Below are 16,991 nucleotides of genomic sequence, written 5' to 3'. Positions count from 1 at the left end.
TCATGATCTCATGGTTCATGAGTTAGAGTCCTGCACTGGGCTCTCTGCTGTCATTGTGGAGCCTGCTTTGAATCCTCTGTCTCCCTCTCTCTTTGCCCCTCCCCTGTTCTGCTCACTCACTCTCTCTCTCTCTCTCTCCCAAAAACAAACATTAAAAAAAAGTTACCATGAAAAGTGAGCATTGGTTGAATGTTTTGAAGCTCCATCTTTGAAAATGTATTTTTTCCATTATTAAGATAGAGAATAAATTATATAATGCTGTATGGTCATAAAATAAAGGATTATGAATGACAGGTAATAAAATAAAGTGAGCTTGAGACCTATATTAATCTATTTTTGGTGTCCTTGTCCATTCTGTGTAGTCAGTTAAGCTTTCACCAGGGCAATACGATCTACTTCCTGCACCAGTTCCCAAGCACGCTTCCAGGTAATTATATACTTATTAAGTTGCTTTTAATAATTTCACTCATGCCTTTTTATTTACATACTTAACCAATACTAATGGCTTTTAAACCTCATTTATTCCCATCATATCCAGATTAGCATTTTTAAATATTTAGTGAGAGACAGGGAATAAGTTAATAAAGTTCTCACATTAAAAAACAGATTTAGAATATCATCTTTTCTTTTTTTAATATAGGAGCTTCGTATTTCGTTCTGCAGTTCAAAGATTTCCAACAAGCTGCTTCACTCCTGTAAGTATATTGTAGACACATAACTCCTGATGAATTTGATGTTTAAAACATGCAATGGTTCATGTTGAGATATCAAGATTAACCTTTTGTTCACTGTAGTAGATAAGCAATGAATGATTAATGTAATTGATTTAATATGTACTTAAAGTATATCTGAAGATATACTAGGGATTTCAGTGTAAGTAGTCCATTTGTGTCAAGTTATAGAATAAAAGTAAAGACTTCTTTACTTTCTGTAAGTCTTGACTCCTATCACCTTCTCAGTGAAGTCATCCTTGGTCACCTGTTCAGAATTTTCTGTGCCCCTTCCTTATTTTGTTTTGTTTTGTTTTCTCCACATTGCTCATTACTATCTGATACATTACACTTAAACATTAATTTCTCCTGTTTTATCTGTCTCCCTCACTAGAATATAAGCTTCATAAAGGTGAGGATTTTTGTCTGTTTTTGTCCTGTTTACATAACATGTAGAAAAATAGCTGACACATGGCATTTATTGATTTAATTGATTGATAAAGTCAGAGATATTTGATAGATCATTATATTAACAGCAAGAAGGAAAAGTATCTGTCTCTGGTTTCTTTCCAAAGTGTGAAAATGCCTACCTGTTTCTACAAGTTTCCAAATATATGTACATGTGTTATGATAAAAATGAACTCCTTTAGATAACTAACTAGTAGGATGCCAAAAAATAAATAATTATATAAACATTTTGAAGGATTAAGGAAATATGAAATTATTTAGGGATGGTTTGATGGACTTGAATTACCTATTTGTAACTAGAAACTCAGGGGAAGAGAAACATACAGTGAACATCCAAAAGGGGAATTTAGATAACAGAGTTCAGAAACAGACCATAGACTATGTGAGATTTTTATATTTGATAAAGATGGTGTGTCAAATTAGTAGGAAAAAGGAAGAGCTATTTTATGCTAGACAATTGATGAAATAACTTAGAAAATTAAGTTAGATTCCTCATACCACATATTAAAATGAATTCATATTGATTAAAGAATTAAATACTTTTGAAACCATAAAACCAGAAGAAAACATATTGGCATATATCTAATTTTAGGATAAGGTAGATTTTCTGAGTAATAGCAATGGATGAACTGCAAAGGAAAAGAAGTATTTGATTTAAATTTTTTTGTATATCAGAAAACAAACTGTAAATAAGTAAACAGGAATTAGGAAAATATTTTCAACATACATGGCAGATAAAGGGCTGACAGCCTTATCTACACTTCTCTTAACACTCTATAGGAGGGACCCCTGGGTGGCTCAGTCGGTTAAGCATCCAACTTCGGCTCAGGTCATGATCTCATGGTTCATGAGTTTGAGCCCCGCATTGGGCTCTCCACCAATGCTGACCGTGTGGAGGCTGCCTAGGATTCTCTTTCTCTCTCTCTCTCTCTCTCTCTCTCTCTCTCTCTCTCTCTCTCTCCCTTCCCCCCTCTTTTTCTCTCCCCAAATCAATAAACTTAATAAAAAAAAAAAACAATCTATAGGAGAAACATCAGTAGAAAAGTAAAACAGGTAAAGGAAGTGTGAGAAGCTAAAAGGTTAATTGAAAACTGTATGTGGGTGGTGTGCTTGGATGAATAATGGCGCCAAAGCTGTGTCTGTGTCCTAGTTAGAACCTGTGAAGGTTACCTCATGTGGCAGAAACTGTCCGTGTGATTATGTGAAGGATCTTGAGATGGGGAGATTATCCTGGATTTCCAGTGGACCTTATATGCAATCACAGGTGCCTGTATAAGAAAGGCAGGGGAAGATTGAGAAGGGGGGAAGGCAATGTGGCCACAGAGGCAGAGGTTAGAGTGATGCGGCCACAAGCCTAGGAAGGTGGCCATCACCAGGAGCTGGAAGAGGTGAGGACAGACCCTTTCCTAGAGCCTCCAGAGGTATCCCTGATGACACTTTGATTTTAGTCCAGTGACACTGATTTCAGACTTCTGGCCTCTGGAACTATGAGAGAATAAAATTCGGTTGTTTTAAGTCACCAAATTTATAGAAATTTGTCATAGCAGGCACAGGACACGAACATAGGTAGAGATTATGTCCAGTGGATTTCACTGTGGATTGATGGGAGGAGGGCGTGGTTTTTCCTTTGGGTGTCCCTAGGCCTTTTCTCCCGGACATATCAGTCGCTTCAAAATGACTCCTCAGCCTCTGGCTTAGGTATAGGCCAGTTGCTGGTGTTCTGGGAGCTGAGACGGGGAAGGGGCTGGGAGGTCTCACCGTTTTGTGTGTAAAGAGCTCACTCAATTCCTGTTTTTAGTGAAGGCTCCTGTCCTCAGAGTGCCTGGGGCTCCTGAGTCCAGTTCTCTGGTGCAGTCTTCCCAGGAATGAACCACCACCGCCCCCCCCACCCCCCCCCCCACCCCCCCCCCCCGCCGCCACACACACCCTGGGATGCAGGAAGGGCGTGAGGCAGAGGGACCTAGAGAGGAGAGGTCTACCGGCCCTCCTATGTTCAGCCCCCACCACCCATTCCCACCTCACAGGGGCTCCTCAGGGCTGAAATTCCTGACCTTCTTTTGGGTTCTGTGGAGCAAATCAGCCTGCTCCTCTGGCAGGCCCTCTCCAGGTGCGTGGGCTTCAGCTCTCCCCACTGAGCCATATCAGGTACCATTCCTCCAGACTGCTTCATGTCTACCCCAGATATGTTATCTCTGCTGGCTGTTGTCTCTTCTCTTGGGTGTGTGTGTGGAATGGGGGGTGGATAGTTATGCCTTTTTTATTTGATAGGTGGAACAGAGACAGATGAATGTGTCTGGCTGGCTTTGGCAGCAAGAAGTCAAGACACATGGATTTTTTTCGCTAGGTAATACTCTATATCCCCTGAAATATATTGTTAAAAATTTTTTTAAATGTTTATTTACTTTTGAGAGAGAGAGAGAGAGAGAGACAGACAGAGAGTGCGCTAACAGGGGAGGGGCAGAGAGAGAGGGAGACACAGAATCTGAAGTAGGCTCTAGGCCCCCAGCTGTCAGCACAGAGCCCGACGCAGGGCTCAAACTCACAAACTGTGACATTATGACCTGAGCTGAAGTTGGATGCTCAACCGACTGAGCCATCCAGGCGCCCGGATTGAAATATATGCTTTAAACGAATGCTGTGAGCTAATAATAATTTGTTTACTATTAGTAAAGAGGCTCAAATCAAAAATAATTTGATATTAGTTCAGGCTATATGTCCTGCAGGGAAAAGCAGCCCTGTATCTGAAATAGCACAAGCCAGTTGATTCTGACAGTCTTTGCCTTTGTTCTCATCGCTTTTATGGAGGAGAAGATTTTTGGAGATCCTTATTCTGCCATTTTCATTGATGTCACCTCATCCATTCTATTTTATAAATAAATGTGATTCACTGATTTAGAACATCCTGTCCTTCAACAAAGTGAAAAGAATACTTTCATGGAAAATGTTCTAACACAAAGAAATAGCTCAGGGCTGTGATTCATGTCTGTCCTAAACATGCATTCCTACAGCAGAATGTGGGTTTGGTTTAGATCCACAAACTTGTAAACTACAGAAAGCAGATTCCTTTGATCCCAACAGTGGGAGATGTTGGTGCGCTGTGTTGAGTATGGTACAGAAATGCTGCCTACCAGGAGAACATTCTCAAATGTTAAACCAATGCAATAATCTTTAGGCCATTATAATATGCCACTTAACCTTTATCTGAAAAACTCAATTTGATTGATTTCATCTTTCAGTTTAATTGTTCTAGAAATTAACATTATGATCACAGAACTGTTTAGGACTCTTAGAACTGGAAGAAACTTTATAAATAAGCTACAGCTGACCCTTGAACAACACAGATTCGAACTGTGTGGGTCCGCTTATATGTGGATTTTTTTAAAGTAAATACAGTACAGTACTGTAAGTGTATTTTCTCTTTCTTATGATCTTCTTCATAACATTTGTTTCTATAGCTTACTTTATTGTAAGAATACAATATATATAATACATAAGCATACAAAATACGTGCCAATTGACTGTATATGTTATTGGTAAGGCTTTCAGTCAACAGTGAGCTATTAGCAGTTACGTTTGGGGGGAGTCCAAAGTTATACATGGATTTTCCACTGCTTGGGGGCCAGTGTCCCTAACCCCCATGCTGTGCAAGGGTCAACTGTACTCTATTAGGGTTGGTTTTGATGGTGATAACCATCATTCATTGACTGTTTTCTGGTGCAGGTGCATTTAATCCTCGCAGCAACTTGGTGGGGTAATATTTATCATCTCCGTTTCACAGGTCAGGAAATGGAAGTTAGTTTCCAGAGGTCACACGGTTTTTTAGGAAGTGGAGCTGTGACTTAGACCCTGTTTATAGTGACCTCAAAACCTGGGCTCTAAGCTCTACTGCCTAGTGCGTGAGCATGATCAAGTGACTTGCTTAGTGCCTTTGGACATTTACAGCTCATCTGGGGTCAAATCCAGGTGGCAGACATTGTGTTGTCTCTGGCGTCACCATTCCTCACTGATAACTAAGGCTTGTTTGTGGGCCCAGGTTGGACCGTTTTTGCAGTAGGATAAGTTCACATGCAGGGAGCTTCTCTGTCCTGGGAGGTCCATCTGCCAGCCTGCCTCTTAGGCCCTGATCATCTAAGATTCTTAACAACGGATGGATGCAGCTTAGGCTCCAGCTGGGAGACTTGCTACACTAGCTTTTCTTAATTGGCCATATTTTTCTTTGGGACACCTTTAGGATATTAGAACTTCCAGTCTTTTCTCAGCAAAGTCTCTTTGTAAAATGCTGGACTCAACTGAGTCTAGCTGACTTCAATAGAAATTCTTTCATCTACTCTATACAGCTCTTTTGGGTGGCTCTGTGTGTGAGGCCCCAATGCCAGGTTGGTATTGTTGACTATTCAATGCAGATGAGACATCTTGTCAGCGTGCTCCCTTCCCTCTTAAAGGGCAAGGACACTCTAAAGTCAATAACTGCCCCCCCCCCAAATTAAAAAATAAAGTCAATAACCCAAAGTGTTTTATTCTTCAAACTGCCTTTTCACACCCATGAATGACCATAGTTCTTATTGATATCTCAGACTCAGTAGTGATAAACTCAAACTTTCGAGAGCCAATCAACCTACACCATACGATTTCATTCAATTTCAACAGTATTTTTGGCCAGATTATTAAAATTATTAATATTATTGAATATTTACTTGTCTCAAGCATGGTAGTAGGTGTAGGTAAACACATAAGAAGAATATAAAACAGAGCTTCTGAACATGAATAGACACTTCTCTAAAGAAGACATCCAGATGGCCAACAGGCACATGAAAAGATGCTCAACATCGCTCCTCATCAGGGAAATACAAATCAAAACCACACTTAGATATCACCTCATGCCAGTCAGAGTTGCCAAAATGAACAAATCAGGAGACTGTAGATGCTGGAGAGGATGTGGAGAAACGGGAACCCTCTTGCACTGTTGGTGGGAATGCAAACTGGTGCAGCCACTCTGGAAAACAGTGTGGAGGTTCCTCAAAAAATTAAAAATAGACCTACCCTGTGACCCAGCAGTATCACTGCTAGGGATTTACCCAAGGGATACAGGAGTACTGATGCATAGGGGCACTTGTACTCCAGTGTTGATAGCGGCACTCTCAACAATAGCCAAATTATGGAAAAAGCCTAAATGTCCATCAGCTGATGAATGGATAAAGAAATTGTGGTTTATATACACAATGGAGTACTACGTGGCAATGAGAAAGAATGAAATATGGCCCTTTGTAGCAACGTGGATGGAACTGGAGAGTGTGATGCTAAGTGAAATAAGCCATACAGAGAAAGACAGATACCATATGGTTTCACTCTTATGTGGATCCTGAGAAACTTGACAGAAACCCATGGGGGAGGGTAAGAAAAAAATAAAAGAGGTTAGAGTGGGAGAGAGCCAAAGCATAAGAGACTCTTAAAAACTGAGAACATGGGGCGCCTGGGTGGCGCAGTCGGTTAAGCGTCCGACTTCAGCCAGGTCACGATCTTGCGGTCCGTGAGTTCGAGCCCCGCGTCAGGCTCTGGGCTGATGGCTCGGAGCCTGGAGCCTGTTTCCGATTCTGTGTCTCCGTCTCTCTCTGCCCCTCCCCCGTTCATGCTCTGTCTCTCTCTGTCCCAAAAATAAATAAAAAACGTTGAAAAAAAATTTTTAAAAACTGAGAACAAATGGAGGGTTGATTGGGGGTGGGAGGGAGGGGAGGGTAGGTGATGGGCATTGAAGAGGGCATCTTTTGGGATGAGCACTGGGTGTTGTATGGAAACTAATTTGACAATAAATTTCATATATTAAAAAAATAAAAATAAATAAATAAGTAAAAATAAAACATAGCTTCTGTTTCCAAATACCTAGACAAGTCTGCTCAGTGATTTTATTAATTATAGAAAGTGTACCCATAGAAGCACACAGGAACTAGTGTGGGACCAAATGGCTTAGCATACACGACTTGAAACATGACATCCAAAATTAGACACTGATGACAAGTTTAATATTATCTGTTGATAGAAGCACATGTACCTTCTTCCTTCCAGCCATCTCCAGAACTTTCTGATACATTCACTTGTAAGCTTCTTAGCAAATGCTGATTCCAGGTGGAAGAAAAAGATAAGGAGTGAAGAAAAGGCTTGAATGAGGAAAGGGACATCCATACTTGTCCCTTCAAAGCCTGTATTCTAAGCCAAACTCAAAGAAACCAAAGTGCTAGTTGTCTTCTCGGCCTTTGGATCCAAAGGCTTTTTCATGAGGCATTTATTAGTTGAGGGGTCAAGAAGGGAAATTACTGCCCACTGCAGTCATGCCTGAAACTCCATAGTAGGGATTAAAAAAAAAAAAAAAGATTTTATTTTTCAGTAATCTCTATACCCAGGGTGGGGGTCAAACTCACAACCCTGAGATCAAGAGTTGCATGCTCTTCTGACTGAGCCAGGCAGGTGCCCCGATAGTAAGAATTTTGATATGAAAGCCCAAGATCTGAGACATGAGACATGTGCCATTCTTTTTTTTTTTTTAATTTTTTTGATGTTTACTTATTTTAGAGACACAGAGAGCAAGTGGAGGAGGGGCAGAGAGAGAGAGAGGGAGAGAGGGAGACCCAGAATCTGAAGCTGGCTCCAGGCTCTGAGCTGTCAGCACAGAGCCTGATGTGGGGCTCGAACCCATGAACCATGAGATCATGACCCGAGCTGAAGTCAGACACTCAACTGACTGAGCCACCCAGGAGTCTCTCATATGCCCTCTTTTAAATGCAAAAGCTCTTGAAGGAGAAATATATTGATCCAATTCATACTAAGGAATTAGTGACTAATTAGATTCTCCCTCCCCATCCCCTCATCCTCCAGGAATATAGATGAGACAACAAAATTAAAGTACCTGGGATAAAGGAAAGGAACTGAAAAGAGGGGTTCCAGTTTTTAGATATTTATATCATTACTCTTTGTTCTCTACACAAAATATGTGTTATACTTTTTGGTATTAACCTCAAGATAATTCCATAAAAGCATCTGCAAAATAAAGAAAAATAAAAATCACAAAGAGTTGCTATGTTGGGAAGTTTTACAGACATTTTCTTTATAAAATAAGTAAGTCTGTTGATTCTTATGAGAGGATCCAATTTTGACATAACTGAAGTAGCATAGTTTCAGAGAAAATCTACAAGAATGAATGCTAAATAGATAGGAGTTCCTGTTTATGTAGAAAATTTGAATATCAATTTGCATATCTTACTTTATGTAATTATGGTCATAATAGCTATTTGAGTTTAAAGTGTCTTCTTTAAATGTTTATTTTTAAGAGAGCAAGTGAGCAGGGGGAGGGGCAGAGAGAGAGGGAGACAGAGGATCTGAAGCAGGCTCAGTGCTGGTGCTGACAGCAGAGAGCCCAATGCAGGGCTGGAACTCGCAAGTCGTGAGATCATGACTTGAGCTGACGTTGGACGCTTAACCGACTGAGCCACCCAGGTGCCCCTGAATTTAAAGTTTATATTTTCTATTCTAAAAGTAATATATGATTTCCTGCTCAGTATGGCAAATTGGCCATATAACAGTCTCGTCTCACTCTCAAATCCCAATAAAATGGTAGTAAAAGAATACATAAATCCACATGAATAAATAGAAAAAAAGGGAAACACTGGCACACAAGAGATTTCAACAATTTTTAGATAATAGAAAGTAGAGGAAGCCACAGATTAAAAAGCAGGCAGGGGATGGTGCAGAAGAGACGGGAGCCTGTTTGTCTCATAGAACTGCAGAGAGACTTGGGACTTGGTGGGGGAAAGTAAGGTGACACAGGGAATTAGTTGAACACCAGGGAATTAATCAAAACTGTATACAGAGAGTAATTTAAGTCTGGAGGCTCCCTTCCTCTCCTAATGTGAAATGTTGCTCTTTGGACACTTGCCCCTCAAGCAAAAGTTTAGTAGAATTTATCCTCTGGAAAAACTCAATGAGCCTAGAGGAAAGAGAACCACATCCTGACATTGAGGGAACCCCAGGAAAAAGACTGGCTCCCCATTCATTTGCCTGATCTCCACACATCGCAGCCACATACCCAAGCTTCCACCAGGCAAATGTGAAAAGCCTGTAACACGAATGAGAGATGGATATAAACAGACAGAAGGATGGAAACCTGGTTGAAAACAGAACACAGGGAATCGAAGGAAGATTTTTTAATACACTTTTTAAGTGTTTATATATTTATTTTGAGAGGACGGAGGGGCAGAGAAAGAGGGAGAGAGAATCCTAGGCAGGCTCCACCCTCAGTGCAGAGCCTGACGTAGGGCTTGATCCCCCAACGATGAGATCATGACCTAAGTTGAAATCAAGAATTGGACTTAACTGACTGAGCCACCCAGGCACCCTGAGGGAAGATTTTTTTTAAATTCAATTAGCATCCACAGAGAGAGAGAAAAGGGAAAATTATTTTCAACTTAGAATTCTGTGTTCAGCCACACAATCAATTGTGAAGATAAAATAAAGACATTTTCCAGCATGCAAAAACTCATAAAAAATGCCTCCCAAATACTCTTTTTAAATATGCCACTGGTGATAAAATACAGAAAAAGAAGTGAATCCAGGAGGGGGGAGGTGTGGGATCTAGGACAAAGTGGGTCCAGCCTGGGAGAGCACTTAAAAGATGTCCCAGGTGGACCACTGTGCAGCAGGCTGAGAGGGAAACCAATCCACATTGAGAAAGAAACTAAAGAACCCCAGAAGGAATGTTTTTAAGGAGAAAAGGATTTAAGAACAGCCATATGATGAGAAATATTAAGAAAATATGTATAGCAAAATGCACAAGTGAAAAAAACAAGATACTAATTAACCCCAGGTAAAACAAAAGGCAATCTAAGAAAAGGAATCATAATATGTAACTTGGCTCTGCAAGGAATAATATTTATTTAGTAAACATTGGTTAGTGATTTAAAATGCTACTTTGAAAACAAATAAAATGCTGCTTTGAATGGATGAGGAGAGAGGAATAGTGGACGGGGCAAGTGCCATATCTTCATTCATTCCAGGAGGCCATCAGTAGATAATTTTTAAAGTACAAATTAAGAAATATCAATATGAACACACTATTTAGTGATAAGGTCAATTCTGTAAGAACAGTTAAGAGCTAAAAATCGTTGTCTTAGGCTCTTTAGAACCTGCTCAGAGACATGTATGCCTAGGACATATGTGTAAAAGGTGTTTCTAAAAGTGCTAGTTGTGTGAAGTGAGGATAGTGTTATTTCAGTGAAATGCTATGTTCACATTCATATCCTGTGCTGTTACACACTCTTAAAAACAAAACACAAAACCGGTTGTCTTAGGAAATGAAATTGGGAGAGGAGTGAGACCAGACTTCTGTTTTTCGCTATAAGACTTTTGGTTCCAGTTGATTTTTAAAGCCACACTTCTCTATAAATTTAATAAAATGTCTTGAAATTTAAGTAAAAATGTATAAAAATTTAAAGTTAGAGTAAAAATAAATAAATTATAGATAATTTGGAAAATATAGAAAATTCTGTTTACAGTTTTTGTCATTGCTCATATGCAACCAATAATGTTAATTTTCTCCTTTTTCCTGTGCAGTTTTAAAAACAGTTGTGAAAAAAAATAAAAAAATAGAAACATAGTTGTGATCATGGTGCATGATAATTTTATATCCTTTTTTTACTTAGCATATGTTTCATTATTACAAATCCTTTTAAACTTTATTTTTACTAGGTAAATAATCAAATTATCACATCATAATTTACTCAACCATCCCCCTCTTGATGGTCAATCTTGTTTTCAATTATTCCATATACAGGAGCCTTCAGTATCCAAGTAGAACTTGACCCACCCAAAAGACCTATTAACGTGAACCCACTTTAAGTAGAATCAAAATCTCAAAATAGTCAATAAAGTTTGATTTGGTCTTTCCTTTAAAAAAATAATTGGACTAGAGGTGCCTGGGTGGCTCAGTTGGTTAAGCATCTGACTTCAGCTCAGGTCATGATCTCATAGTTTGTGAGTTCGAGCCCTGCATCTGGCTCTGTGTTGGCAGCTCAGAGTCTGGAGCCTGCTTGAGTTCTGTGTCTCCCTCTCTGCCCAACCCCCCCCCCCCCCCCACCGCCCCACTCACACACACACACACACACACACACACACACACACACACACTCTCTCTCTCTCTCTCTCTCTCTCTCTCAAAAACAAGTAAATAAATGTTAAAAAATTAAAAAATTGGACTAAAAATTAGGAGAATATCCTATAATTGCAACTAGATACTCATTCCTAAGTTAAAGAGGAGACTGTGTTGAGTTTTTATGACAATGTCTTATAATAGTATAGTGACATCTTTCATTTCATGTTTGACATTCTAATGAAATCACAGAGGATAAATTTTAGAAAAAATATTGTTTGAAGTGTCATCAGTTTTCCCAGGGGCATCTCCTCTGACATTTGAAATCATTCTTTATTGAAGTGCCAGTATGTCACAATCCTTGTCATTGTCTCTTTCTTCTTGTTAGCTAACTTAACTTTGCTGGGTCCTCATTGGTCCATCAAAGACTTTTCCTGTGATGTGGGTACTTTTCCATCACTTTCCTTGACTTCATGAAATCTTGCATTTTTTGGGTAAAATGTGCATTTTCACTTTGAATTGGATTTGTACTTTATTTGTGATGTATTGTTAAATATCATTTAAGAATAGTGCAGATAAACTGACTCAAAAAGACACTGTCCTATCTGCAGTGGTGGATGCCAATGTTAAGTGGGGAGAGATATTTGAATAGGATATAATTTTTAATTTGTTTTAAATTTTTATTTTTTAATTTTTTTAATTAAAAAAATGTTTTTATTTATTTTTGAGAGAGGGAAAGACAGAGCATGAGCAGGGGAGGGGCAGAGAGAGAGGGAGACACAGAATCTGAAGGAGGCTCCAGGTTCTGAGCTGTCAGCATAGAGCTTGAAGCAGGGCTCTAATCCATGAGCCTTGCGATCATGACCTGAGCAGAGGTCAGACGCCTAACCAACTGAGCCACCCAGGAGCTCCTTGAATAGGATATAATTTTGTAAGAGGTCAGCTCATTGGAGAATTTTTCTGTGTTATGACAACTTTGTTTACATTCACAACTTTGTTATACAAAGACTCTGGTACTGAATACTCAGATCAAAAGACTAATGCTAACATAAGACTGAATACACAAAGTCTTTTCTAAATTTGAGCATCATTTTTTATGGATTATCACAAATGGTATTTACTAGGGTAGAAATTATATGCAGCTTCTTGATCGAGATTGCTGAGCCTTTTTAAAAGTATCACATTCATTTATATCTTTACCAGCAATCAAGGGGATGCCCATTTCAAAAAATTGGTATAAATTTTGTTTATCATTATTTTAAAAAATATTTGTTAATTTGATAATAAAAGAATGGTGTCTCATTATTTTAATTTAATCTTAGGATCTGAGACTACACAATTTTTAAAATTTTTATTTATTTTTTAATTTACATCCAAATTAGTTAGCATATAGTGCAACAATGATTTCAGAGGTAGATTCCTTAATGGCCTTACCCATTTAGCCCATCCTCCCTCCCATAATCCCTCCAGCAACCCTCTGTTCTCCATATTTAAGAGTCTCTTATGTTTTCGTCCCCCTCCCTGTTTTTATATTATTTTTGCTTCCATTCCCTTATGTTCATCTGTTTTGTCTCTTAAAGTCCTCATATGAGTGAAGTCATATGATAGTTGTCTTTCTCTGACTAGTTTCGCTTAGCATAATATCCTCTAGTTCCATCCACGTAGTTGCACACGGCAAGATTTCATTCTTTTTGATTGCCGAGAAATACTCCATTGTATATATATACCACATCTTCTTTACCCATTTATCCATCGTTGGACATTTGGGCTCTTTTCATACTTTGGCTATTGTTGATAGTGCTGCTATAAACATTGGGGTGCATGTGCCCCTTCAGAACAGCATACTCGTATCCCTTGGATAAATACCTAGTAGTGCGATTGTTGGGTCATACGGTAGTTCTATTTTTAATTTTTTGAGGAACCTCCATAGTGTTTTCCAGAGTGGCTGCACCAGTTTGCGTTCCCACCAGCAGTGCAAAAGAGATCCTCTTTTTCCACATCTTTGCCAACATCTGTTGTTGCCTGAGTTGTTAATGTTAGCCATTCTGACAGATGTGAGGTGGTATCTCATTGTGGTTTTGATTTGTATTTCCCGGATGATGAGTGATGTTGAGCATTTTTTCACGTGTCGGTTGGCCATCTGGATGTCTTCTTCGGAAAAGTGTCTATTCATGTGAGACTACACATTCTAATTATTAATCAGTTACTTGTGGTCCTTCCTACATACTTTTCTGGTCATAGTCTTTACCCAGTTATCTAGTGGGTAGCGTTTTAACATTCTTTTTTTGTTGATTTGTATAAACTCTATAGTGAAAAAATATTAGCACTTGTATTTGCTGAAGGTTTTCAGGGATTTTGCCTTTTACTTTTGTGTTTTTATATAGAGAGTTTATTTATTTAATTATTTTAAATGTTTATGTATTTTTGAGGGAGAGAGAGAGAGCATGAGCGAGTGAGCAGGGGAGGTGTAGAGAGAGAAGGGATAGAGGATTCGAAGCAGGCTCCACACTGACAGCAGAGAGCCCAATGCTCTGCTCCTACTCACAAACCATGAGATCACAGCCTGAGATGAAGACGGAGGTTCAGCCGACTGAACCACCAGGTGCTCCTAGAGAGAAGTTCAAAATGTAAAATGTTAGTATCGTCAAATTAGAGTTTGTCATCACCTTTTGGAATGTAGGTTCCATGGAAGGGGGACTGTCTTCTTCTTCAATACCCAGAGCCTAGTACATTGCTCAGAAAATGTATTGAATGAATGAATGAATGAATGAAATCTATGCATCTTTTCTTATTTTTTACACCATTTAAAAAATTTCCTCCAGAGGAACTCCTGGATGGCTCAGTCAGTTAAGTGTCTGACTTCGGCTCAGGTCATGATCTCACGGCTTGCGAGTTTGAGCCCCGTGTCAGGCTCAGTGCTGACAGCTCAGAGCCTGGTGCCTGCTTCAGATTCTGTGTCTCCTTCTCTCTCTGCCCTCCCCCAATCACACTCTGTGTCTCTCTCTCTCCCTCAAGAATAAATAAACATTAAAAAAATTTTTTTTAATTCCCCCCAGAGACATGATGTTTACTTTAGTTTTCTTTCATGTATTTGTCATTTTGACTTGAAAAAAAAAAAAAAAGCTTACAACTCTTCAGGACACCTGGTTGGCTCAGGCGGTTAAGAGTCCAATTCTTGATTTTGGTTCAGGTCATGATCTCACGGTTAGTGAGATCAAGCGCTGGGTCAGGCTCTGCTTGGGCAGTTCGGAGCCTGCCTGGGATTCTCTCTCTCCCTCTCTCTCTGCCCCTTCCCTTCTCACACTCTCTCTCTCTCAAAATAAATAAATAAACTTAAAAAAATTTTTAAAGACCTTACAACTCTAATTTTTCTGAAATGTGTTTTGTGTATGGTTGCACAGTAAGGTTGTGGTGTCATTTGAGCCCTGTTGACTTAGGACAGGTTGCCTCATTGTTGCTGTATCTGAAACCTACTATCACCAGAAATCTGACCTGTAGACCTGGTGCAATATAGTATGACCCACAGACATTCACTGAGTTCACTCTAAACCCTTTTGAGAATGAGGCAGGTTATAAAAGATGGATACATACAGGTGTGCATCTCCTCCTCTTTCTTCCTATCATCTGTGAAAAGTAGCCCATTGAAATTTGTTCATCATTCATGCCTAAAATCTCCAGGAGCAGCCAATTAAAAGACAAGTAGATGACCATGCGAATGTCTAGCCAATACTACATGATTTTTTTAGTTGTAGAAAGTACATTGACCTTGGATTTGAAAATCCTCTAGGATCATTTGCCCCTGAAGGCCTCTCAGTGTGGAGGAGCTGTTCTGACTTGTTAAAAAACACAGCCTTCTTGTTTGTGTCAGTGATTCGGTTGGTGACTTACATTTTGTCCCCAAAGTGTAGGTAGCTCTCAGGGGAAGCAGTTGGTAAGGGATTTGTCGGGTTGGAAAACAGTTTTTAATCTTTAGATCAAACAACCAATGTAAGGTTGTATACTTATTGGCTATTTCTGTTATTGTTGAAATAATAATTGCTTATGGATCAGCACAATTGTTTTGTCTATAGTAAAGACTATGAGAAGAAGATTTATGTGAGCATTTTGGGATCAATGCCAGGAGACATGGTCTGTCATAGGAAAAAGGGCCTTTTTGCACCATAAAAAGAATTGTACTGGCAACTTCTGCTGCCTTTGAGCACCTTGATAATAATGACCAAGCCTCACAAATTCCAAGACCTAAAGATACAGTCACCTCATAGTGGTTTTTTTTTAAGAAGAGGAGAAAACTACAAGAAATCTTTGTCATTCTTATCCAAGCGAATTGGACAAAGTAAAACTTGTCATTTGTGGTTTCTCCTCCCCTCACCCTACCCTTTAATTGATTTAATTGCTTTCATAAATGACCCAAATAAAACTCTTGATTCACCAAAAAATTTCATGAGTTTTGTTCCCTCTTGAATGTGTTTCCAAATGTGGGCTGTCTTCCCACATTTGGATTTCAGAGAGTCTGCACAACTTCTTAGAACATATAGGGGCCACTGATGACTTTATTTAATATGCCCATTGGGGTAAAGAAGACTAAGGAAGATATTATTTTTCTAAGTCTTTTTTCCCTAGTATCTACTTGGCATGTGGATCATACAGACCCAGTGCTTCTCTTGTTTATTGCTGGTGGTAGCATCGACTAATACAACCCCTTGAAAGGCAGGTTGGCAGTATGTATCTTGTAGGCTGTTGATTCCATCTTGAGTAAGTTCTCTTAAAGTAATAGGCTTATATACAGAAATATCATCTGTATAAAGATACCATGAAGGGATTACTTACAATAGCAAGATAACAGTAGCAACTTAACATCCAGCAGGAGGGAAATAATTTTTTTAATGTTTATTTATTTTTGAGAGAGCGAGAGAGAGAGAGAGAGTGCAAGCAGGGAAGGAGCAGAGAGAGGGAGACACAGAATTGGAAGCAGGCTCCAGGCTCTAAGCTGTCAGCACAGAGTCTGACATGGAGCTCCAACTCATGGATCATGACCTGAGGTGAAGTCAGACGCCTAACCAACTGAGCCACCCAGGTGCCCCAGAAGGGAAATAATTTTAAAAGAATATTATATTCCTACTCAAAGGAATATTTTATAGCCATTAAAACAATTATTGTTAAAATCATAAAATAGCATCAAAAGTGTTTATGATCTAATGTGTAGGGGGAAAATACAATATATAAATCGGTATGTATACTATGATTAAAATAATGGAAGAAAAATTATGTGTATAAAAAAAAAAAGGAAATGCACCAAAATGCTTTTTGGCTATGCTGAGGTGCCATGATTTAGGGTCGTTGTTTACTTCCTTTCTTTTGCATTGTTTTTATAATTTTTCAAAATGTAATTTTTTAGAAGTCAGAAAAGAAGTAGTGTTTGAGGAAAAGAGCCATCAAATTGGTCAATATAAAAATAATTTTGCTACTTAAAATTTTTTTTAATGTTTATTTTTGAGAAAGAGGGAGAGAGAGGGAGAGGCAGAGAGAGATGGAACACAGAATCCGAAGTAGGCTTCAGGCTCTGAGCTGTCAGCACAGAACCTGATGTGGGGCTTGAACTCACGAACTGCGAGATCATGATCTAAGCTCAAGTCGGACACTCAATTGACTGAGCCACCCAGGTGCCCCAAAAATATTTTGTT

General features: G+C 39.1%; 1 protein-coding gene across 1 annotated transcript in view; it reads left to right on the top strand.

Annotated features, from left to right (window-relative positions):
• Positions 1-16,991, top strand: part of STPG4 (sperm-tail PG-rich repeat containing 4) — a 46,289-nt gene that overhangs the window by 16,805 nt on the left and 12,493 nt on the right. Inside the window, 2 exon segments of the mRNA XM_053200561.1 lie at positions 363-427; positions 641-695. Coding sequence (XP_053056536.1) covers positions 363-427; positions 641-695 — 120 coding nt within the window.

The sequence above is a fragment of the Acinonyx jubatus genome, chromosome A3 (genome assembly GCF_027475565.1).
Source record: "Acinonyx jubatus isolate Ajub_Pintada_27869175 chromosome A3, VMU_Ajub_asm_v1.0, whole genome shotgun sequence".
Taxonomy (NCBI): domain Eukaryota; kingdom Metazoa; phylum Chordata; class Mammalia; order Carnivora; family Felidae; genus Acinonyx; species Acinonyx jubatus.
Note: the sequence above shows the minus strand (reverse complement) of the source record. Positions and strands in the feature narration are given on the sequence as shown.